This window comes from Pollicipes pollicipes, unplaced genomic scaffold (assembly GCF_011947565.3).
Source record: "Pollicipes pollicipes isolate AB1234 unplaced genomic scaffold, Ppol_2.1 Scaffold_7261;HRSCAF=8764_pilon_pilon_pilon, whole genome shotgun sequence".
Classification (NCBI taxonomy): Eukaryota; Metazoa; Arthropoda; class Thecostraca; order Pollicipedomorpha; family Pollicipedidae; genus Pollicipes; species Pollicipes pollicipes.
The window spans coordinates 38974947-38984039 of record NW_023597054.1 but is presented as its reverse complement, the minus strand read 5'-3'; the positions used below and the strand labels follow the sequence as shown (position 1 = coordinate 38984039).

Below are 9093 nucleotides of genomic sequence, written 5' to 3'. Positions count from 1 at the left end.
CTCCGGCAATGCACGGGGCTATATCTGGGCTATATCCGAATGCGAGGTCCATCTTGTATTAGCGGTTGGAGACGAGTTATGCGTGTATGCTTGGCTAGGCAAGGGTTATGGGCAGCAGACCGTCAAACCAGCCGTACCGGAAGGGTTTACCAGCCGCGGTAGTACGCTCAAAACGACCTGAAAAAGAGCGTGGTCTTAACCCTTATGCACCTACCCCTCGCAGTGGCAATAGCAGTTCCATATACTTTCTGGCACACTATGCGCCATAAGTGAAGCAACACAAAACGTCAACGGCCTCGTGAAGGCCACCGGTACTTGAATGCACAAAAAAAGATCCTCCCGCAGTCGTGAATTCATTCAAAAATCTAGTTCCGATCTAGGCATCGTCAAACAAGTGAAATGGCATGGCCAAAGCTTCGCGTAGTGTAATCCGAAAGGTGTCAGACGCTCACCAATTATACACATACAAGGCGGACCCACACGCACAATGAACATGCATACGCAGGCGCATAAAGCAAGTCTGAAAATGGCCCGCTTTATGGGCTTGTGAAGAACGATATGGGCCGACGCCCATCGACATTGATCGGATGCCATGCCAGTCAGCCACTCGCGTACGTCACCTATACCTCGCTCATAAAAATATACGGTTACTCCCACCACTTCGCACTCACTGCCGACTGGCAGCGCTTCCACAAATATATTCCACAGAACGTGCAGACACTATGAACCGATGATTCACACACCTCAGTTCTAAACAATCCTCACACAGCAAAGTTGACAGGGCATCTCGCCTTCCACGCACTCAACCGCTTCATGTCTGTCAGTGATAGTGAATAGCCTGCTTGGCTTTCAGTTTATCCGATTGGCTTTGGGCTTGCCGCTCAGACAACACCTTCGTCAAAAGCTGATTAGCCTTCTTTTCCTGAATACGTTCTCTTCTGAGAGCTTTTAACTCATGTTTCCTTGCCTTCCTTTCACCAGAGGTCTCACCCTCAGGCCGCACAGACAACATAGAAATCCTACTTGCGAGCGTTTCATTGCCGAAAGAGGACTCGGACCCATCACTGTCGTCACCAGATTCTTCTCTCTCCTTTTTATTCAGTTGTGCGAGAGCCTTTTTCGTCAACTTTGGCTTGTCATCTTTGACTATGCCCTTCTTGTCTATCTTGATTTTTTGCATGCTACTCGGACCATCGATGAGGTGAGGCAGATTCCGTTTGTTGGAATACGTGGACAGAATACTTTCACAGTCCATTCTGTCCTCTTTCAAATTCTCGTACACTGTGAGAAAAACCAGGTCTTCATCATCGCGATCTTCCTTGGTCTCTCTGACGGCTACTTCCTTTTCAATGGTCGGCTTCTCTTTTGCCTTCTCGAATTCAGCAGCAAGCTGAAGTAAGCGATCCGAGTTCGGATCCAGTGCACCGGCGATCTCCTCCGATTCCAGACCACCTACTTCAAGATCCTCGTACTGTCCCATGAAATTGTCGAATCTCTCGTTCAGTGCCTCCATTTCCACCGTACTGAGCACCCCTTGACTTGTGGTGGAGTACTCGGTGAACTGAGACTTGGACTCATGTCTGAATGGCTTTAGATCGTGGACGGCTTCTTCGTCGAACTGATCAGAATCAAAATCCCCATCCTCATCATCCATTTCCACCTCAATCTCGTCGTCGCTTTCACTGTCAGTCGCCAGGCCACCCGCTAACTCGAAGAAATTGTCCTCTAATTCATTTTGGGGGTCGTGCGCGTAATCATCACCCATGATCTCATTCAACTCAGACTCGATTTCGTCGGGAGGGCTGTGATCCGGCGCTGCTTTGTTCAGCAGACCAACCTTCTCCTCCACATTCGAAGCGAAGAGTGACGATGGTAGCTGCAGGGACGGGCCCGCCTCCGACAACTCATCCTGAGGAGATGCGTGGGGGCGCTTGCCCCTTTTCTTGGCGGCGGCCACGGACTCCACCCAAACGACATCTTGCTTTTTGGCATCTTTCATATGCTGGAGATAGTTGTAATCGTCATCAAAGTATATGCCGTACTTAGCATTAAGCTCTCTCCTTGAGAGAGCCGCATCGCCTTTGGTATCTTCGACCTCCGCGAGAACCCTCTGCGGGGCTGACTCGTCTGCTGCCAGAGGATCTCTTTGGGACCGGTGAAGTAGGTGAAATGATACCGATTTATTCTTGTCTATGAACCGTTTGCGACTCATGATGCTGTTGGCAAACCAATCCCGATGTTGGCAGAAACAGTATGCTCCTTCAAACTCCCACTTATATCTGGATCAGACCTGGGGAAAATCACCCAAATTAGCTCCATCATTCTGAGTGGAACAGGGATTCAGAGCTGCAGAGTGAACGAATGTGTAATGAACGTGCAGCGCCCGAACAAACGTGAACAACGAAACGACGTCGAATACCCCCGGACCAGCAATTCACATCACACCCTGCTGTGTTCCATCACGGATCGACAGAGATGAAAAATTAACACATACGTCGACGTCACTTCAACGACGACGACGAACACACACCATGACAAACAGATCCTAAGGTTGCTTGATACTTTCAACCTAAACGCGCGAAGTTTCCTGCTCCATTAGGGTACTGGCGACCGAGCTATAGCTAGCGGTATTTTGGACAGCTCAGAATGCATGCGCAACTCCCAATGGCCTATTCCCCATATCAAAACAGTTGTGGCAGTAGACTACATGCTTCTCTGCTGAACATGCAATGAATGAAATGAAATAAAAATGGAATGTTCCACACTTGCAGATGTTGAACTGAACATCAGATAGGACAAAAAAGCCCACTTATGAATATTGGTGTACTTTTTAAGTGGAAAACACTGCTTCTGATATCAGACCATTTCTGTTGAGTAGATACACTACTCAATACATAACTGTTTGTCAGCGTACCTTGCAAGACATTGATTCAAGAGCCAATTGATGGCTGTTATATCTGGAAATCATGCTCACCTATGCCAGGTATGAACCACTCAACAATCTTATTTTTCTTAGCCTTGATTGCCACATGGCCAATGGACTGGCAGGAGTTCAGTGATGTTATGTGCTGTCACTGATGCCTAGATAACATTGAAATACTTTCCCCATAAAAGTCTATATATCTTCATGGGTGTGTAGCTCATAAACTAGAGGGGTTCAGGTCTTCAGAAGGGCAGGGCTGTGGAATCCACCAAATGATCTTTAATATACCTATTTCAGTTCAAATTCAACAAAAAATATCAAACACTATTAAATAATACACTTAAATCTATTTTGTAAGTGCTCAGGATGTTTGTGAAAAAATAGGGGACAGTTTACAAGCTAGCCATGTTTCTGCACCATATGAATAGTTCAAAATTAAGGGGCAAATGTAATCTCTTAACAGGAGCATTCCACATTTATAGGAAGTTTTGAACCCAGACATAATGCAGACCTTTCCATGCTTTTCACAATCCTGCCCTCCTTAGGACCTAAGTTTCTGAGCTTCATGCCCAGGAGAATGGGGATAGGTATATCAGGGAGAGTATCTCATAGTTGCCTTAGCATTTATGCCATCCTAATAGCATCATTTAAATCATGCCATTCCATAAGCCATGTGACAATGGAGGCTAGGAAAAATACAACTGTCAGTGTCAGTATCTGGCACTTGTGTTAGTGAGCATAACTTCCAGATACAAACTGTCAACTGGTTCTCAATCAATGTTACACAAGGCCAGATAACATAATCAAACCATGACACATTGAGGAGCATATGAACTTCATGTTTTCTCCAATATCTTTAAATGCAAAATATTTCTCTCAAGGCTATCACATAAGTCCATGGTATGAATACAAAAGACCAGCTACTACTGTATATAACAGACAGTGGACTTGTGCTAACTATTATATAACTAGCCAGCAGATTTAAAGTTTTAAATGATAAATATTGTAAGGAGCACTAACTTAAATCAATTACTGCAGTACTACATGTCACATGCTCATGCCCAGCCACAAAATAGTGACCTTCAACTTGCATAGGCTCCTCAACCAAAATACATCACAGGATAGGTTCTACACCACTAACAAGACAAAATAGGTTCCAAGGATCTTTGCCTCTATCTGGGGACTTAATAAATGGCAACAATTAAGCTGTAATGTACTCATACTCATGCAAATAATACCCTAGCATATATTTCTTTCAAAAGCCATTTGGTAAAAGTTTGAAGGCTGCAAGGCCGACAACATGAAAAAAATGTCTCTGCACTTTACATTAAAAACTGTTTTGACTATTTGCGAGCTATTTGGTGCTCTGACCCTGGGTGTGTTGCTATTTTTAGTGGTATAAGAATGGTGATAGGGCTTTGACAGAAAAGCTTATACATCATATATCATGAGGACAATTTGTTCACATAATCTACATGACAAATTTGCGAACAGATGGATCAAATATCCCACAAGCTCTGAAATTTTTGCAGCAATGTTGCTGTTGACACTGTTTAAGCCCTTTGGAGTGGTGTGTTCCTTTTAAGGCTGCACCCCACCCACCCAGGACATTGGGAAAGAGCTGTCTTGACATAGGAACATAATTGGTGCCCAAGCACCCAAACCAGGACTAACCTGACTAGTACCACAAATCTGCACACTTTATGATGTTGCCGCCTCGAATACAAGTACTTACAAGTTCGTATGGCTGGAGAAAATTAGGTTATTTCACCATAAAATAATACAGATACTCCCAGTTACAACTAGAATGATATCCAACACCTCAACACAATCCACTTCCATCCATCCATCCACTCACATATGCACATCTACCCCACACCTACCCTCGGTACCGCGCTCACCATATTCGTCTATGCCAACGCTTCGCGCACGTGATGTCAAGGTCGTGGAAAATGGATCATGCGGCAATTTTAGTGTCCAATTCACTCAACCTTGGCGTGACGTCACTGAACCCATAGTTCAGCAGGCGCCGTGAGCAGTCCCACACGTTGCGTAATATTACGGGCGGAATGATTGCTCGCTTGCTGGCTTCATTGATCTCGGCTATTGCACGAAAAGCTTGGATTGGTCACTTCTTATTTCTTCAAATTTTGCTATTCAAGTCAACAGATGATATCGTATCAAAATGTGAACTCGATGTGGAGTCGGAGAATTTGACCTAGACTGCAACTGCAACGTTCGCACTGAGCGGGTTCTATTGGGGGTGGTGCCAATACAACAAGTCGCGCTGACGCAGTCGGGTCATCGGGTCATCGGTCTTGCCTTTGTTGTCGCCGCTTTCTGTACACGCATACGCACGCGCTAACGGTCCCCGAGCCAGGCCAGTTTGAAGGTCAAACCGTCGATCTGGACGTCCCGGCTGATCTTGGACCGGACAGCTTGGAATGTACAACTTGCAAACCGCGGCGGTCGGTGCGCTGTTTCGACGATCACCGCGGTCACACACGTGTGTCAGCCCATGCATGATTTCAGGGAATGCTCCACATTTAAAGATATTGAGGGAAGCGTCAGCTATAACGAAATAAGCTCACTTATAAGACTGGAGTACTTTTCAAGTGAAAAGACCGCTGTGGACAATACTTTTATCTGTGTAGTAATCTGTTCCTAAGTATGTTGTTCTTTGATTACGTCGTCACAGCTTGCAAAACATTGATGGAGGGCCAATTGACGGCCGATACATCACAGAAATCGTGCCCACGGGCTCTTGTTCACGATATGTGAACCGCTCAACAACTGCATTTTTCTTGGCCTTGATCGCCACGTGGCTATTGTAATGGCAGGATCTGAATGATGCTGTTATGACGTCAGGGATGGCTGGCGGACCTTGACAACATAGTCTCCCCAAAATAATGTGCGCATCTCCACGGACGCGTAACTCAGAAACTAGGCACACTTGTGTCTTAAGTAGTGCGGTACTGTGAACTGCACCGAATGATCTTCAAGGTGGCTATTTCAGCTCAAGATCCCATACAAATATGGAACGCCCTCTTTACGCGGCTTGCTGTCCGTCCCCTTGCTTAAGTCTAAAGCAGTGAGAACAGAAATCGCTGCGTCCCGTTTCTCTTCAGTCCCAACATGATGCGCCTCTCAAACAGTTCTATGACGACGCTGGGGCATCCCAGTGAACCCGGCTAGAGAGTGCCCATTCCTCAAGCCAGACGATCCAAGGGCGACACCGGCCCCGTGCCCGGCATGGCTACAAATGACATGCAAGACAACCCTCGCCTCACTGCGAGCTACCTCGCCTCCTCATTCTTGTCACGAGAGGACTGTGAAGTAGGCTCTTTGACGTTTAAAGCACAGCACGACATCACAGCATGGTAATGTTTCGCAAAATGAGAAATGGGGGCTGAGCAGTGAAAAATGACACAATCTGCGCCAAAATACGCTAATGAACGGGTTTCCCACCCCCGGATGTGGCTCCCTGCCTTTTCCAAGTTGGCGGCGGGGGGGGGGGGGCTGGAGCCCAAGGCGGGAGAGGAGCATGATCCCCCCACCCAACTGAATCGGAAACTACAACTCTGCATAACAGATCCCCCAAAATCAGGTCCCCAAACATCAGATAAGCGTAGAGGCCGTTACAATAGCTCACCCAGCACCTAGCACCTAGCGTAGGAGATATAAACTATTAGTTTATAACGTAGCCACTAGATATCGCTACTGCTTGCACTCTGCAATTGCCACCCCGTCCCCCTTCATGAAAACACGGCGCCTTGTCTGCTGATATTCAGACGGGCTCAAGTGCGCGCCACTCGGTCCAAGGAGCGGGGTGATTGGGTGCGCGTTCGACGCTCAGCTCAGCTAGCCGACTGTGGGACAGGTGAGTCTCAGGGCACGTGGGCCGGTCGCTCCGACCGATCCTCTTTTTGGCTGTGTTCTCGTCACTCTCGTTCGTTTGTGTGTGGCGCATGAGTGGTGTAGAAGGACGGCCGGCAAGTCTGGCGTGTGCACACGAAGCGGACCGTGCGGGGGGCGGTGTGATCCCGCCGAGTGATGCAACAGTAAAGCCCGAGCTTCCGAGCCACGAGGGCGAGGCCAAAGAGGGTGGAGTGCATTCACGAGGGCGTCGAGGAGTTATCAGGACCGCCACATCTCGATCGGGATGTTCACTGCTGGCAGGACCGTGCTCGGTAATCCTGACCGACCAGTGGTCATGAGGAGCCGATTTGCCTTTGACTTCGGTCGGGCGGCGACGAGTCTCATTGCGAGTCCCACCGCGAGTCTTCCTTCGAGTCCCACTGCGAGTCTTACTGCGAGTCTTACTGCGAATCCCACTGCGATGCAGCGCTCGGCGTCCGCTATCATTCCAACCAAAAGCGGCAATAGAATCTGAAGCTATTCTGAGTCGGACTCGGCTGCTGCTCGATTCCAGGGTGGATTCGGCCTCAATCGAGGCCAGTCTAGAACGTTTAGCACACTAGTTCAGTGTTTCCAAGGCAGGGGTGTCGATTTGTATTATTCGTGAGGGCCTTGCCCCCCTAATGTTGACTTGCCTCCCCACAGTAGCGCACGCAGGGGGCATAGGGGCACATGCCTCCCCCTTTAGTTCCAATGGGCCCTTCGGGCCATTCGGAACGTGCGATAAAGGACCCGAAAGGCCGGTCGGGGGTCTCATTCAGGGCCCCCGGCCCACAGGGCCGGGCACTCCAATGCCAGCCAGAGGGCCTTGCGCGCTCATCAGGGGCTTGCTGAGTCGATAAGGGCCCATATTTTGGTCAGACTCACCAGTGGCGCACAGTCGGCTCCGTGGCGGTATGGGCTTAAGAGCCCATTTCCCAGGCAGGGAAAAGCGGGATCCAGCGATTTACATTGCTCGGGGCCCCACAGCGTCTAACAGGGGCTCTGTGTTCTGAAGGGGCTCCGAGTCGGTCAGAGGCAGTATCCGAGGAGACCCGATGAGCCTAGAGGGTCCATCCGGTCCGACAATCGAGGGCCCGATTGGAGAGTCTAAGTGCATAAAGGGTTGGTCGGAGTCTTATTCAGGGGCCCCAACCTACGAAGACGGACCCTCAAATAACGGTCAGAGGGCGCTTTGCGCCGATCGGACCCTCTGAGCCGATATGGGCCTATATGTCGGTCAGGAACCACCATATCGCTTACTCGGCTCCGTGCCAGTACGGGCCTGAGAATCCACTTCCCAATTAGCTATAAAGCCGGGGCCAGCGATTTACACTCGTCTGGGGCATTGTATTTGTCAGGGGCCCAAGCATCTAACAAGGGGCTCTGTGCCCGCAAGGGCCCCGAGCCGACCAAGGGAAGTGTTTGATGAGGCTCGAAGAGGGGCCCGGGCGGCCCACCGGAACCGACAACCAGAGGCCCGGTTGGAGGGCATCAGGGTCCGAAGAACTGGCTGTAGGTCACGAAAGTAATTGCGGTCTGCAGGGTCGTAACCTGAAATATCAGTCAGAGGTCCCCCGTTTGAGGAACCCCTGAGACAGCGCGAGTATCTCAGTCGGTCAGAGATCACGAACGCTGAGCAGTCGGCGCCATGTCCGTCTGAGCCCTTGGGACCCATTTGCCAGGCAGAAACGAGGCCGGCGTCCACGATTTACAATGTTCGGGGTCCTTGACACAATGAAGGGCTCCCGTGTTGGTTAGGGGCCACAGTGCCGAACAGGGGTCCCGTTGCGGCATGTGACCCGGGGTCGGAGCGGCGTTTGAGGGGGCCCGAACAGCGACCGAAGGACCTCTCGAGACCAATGATCAAGGGCCCGACTGGACGGCTGAAGGGTTCGAAGGGCTGGCTGTAGGTCGCACTAAAGACCCCGCCCATAGGGCCGTGATCTGAAACGTCAGTAGGATTGTCTCATGCACCGACAGGAACCCCTGAGAGGGTGTTCCTCTGTTTCGGCCAGAGATCACGAACAACGAACAGTGAGCTCCGTGTTGGTCTGAGCTCCGGGACTTTTTCCCAAGCGGGGACGAGGCCAGGCCCCCGATTTACATTTGGTTTGGTTCGGCTCCTGTATCGTTCAGGGGTCTACAGTGCCTAACGGGGCATTATGTATCAACAAGGGGGCCACAAATCGGTCAGGAAAATATTTGCTCAACAGGGATGGGGGAGCCGGGAGGGGGGAGCCAAAATGACAAGGTCTCTTGCGTTGGTCGGG

General features: G+C 49.8%; 2 protein-coding genes across 5 annotated transcripts in view; one reads left to right on the top strand and one right to left on the bottom strand.

Moving 5' to 3' along the window:
* Positions 1-409: 409 nt before the first annotated feature.
* On the bottom strand, positions 410-4843 carry LOC119112328 (protein LTV1 homolog). Of its 4 annotated transcripts, none has more exons than XM_037236453.1 (2): positions 4825-4843; positions 410-2290 (listed from the first exon to the last, which is right to left on the bottom strand). In XM_037236453.1, the coding sequence occupies exon 2, from the start codon at positions 2210-2212 to the stop codon at positions 821-823; it is 1392 nt and encodes a 463-aa protein (XP_037092348.1). In that variant the 5' UTR covers positions 2213-2290; positions 4825-4843; the 3' UTR covers positions 410-820. The 4 variants fall into 4 exon arrangements, with proteins under 4 accessions (XP_037092348.1, XP_037092349.1, XP_037092346.1 ...); XM_037236454.1 differs by lacking the exon at positions 4825-4843 and adding an exon at positions 4807-4824; XM_037236451.1 differs by lacking the exon at positions 4825-4843 and adding an exon at positions 4659-4794.
* A 1913-nt stretch (positions 4844-6756) lies between these two features.
* LOC119111397 (prolyl 4-hydroxylase subunit alpha-2) overlaps positions 6757-9093 on the top strand; it is a 26655-nt gene continuing 24318 nt past the window's right edge. The window contains exon 1 of the mRNA XM_037235210.1: positions 6757-6803. The gene's annotated coding sequence lies outside the window, so the exon portion shown is untranslated. The remainder of the gene's footprint in view (positions 6804-9093) is intronic.

What these genes read in the sequence shown, in the direction of transcription:
- LOC119112328 (XM_037236453.1), bottom strand. Translation starts at nt 2,212, where the DNA reads ATGAGTCGCAAACGGTTCATAGACAAGAATAAATCGGTATCATTTCAC.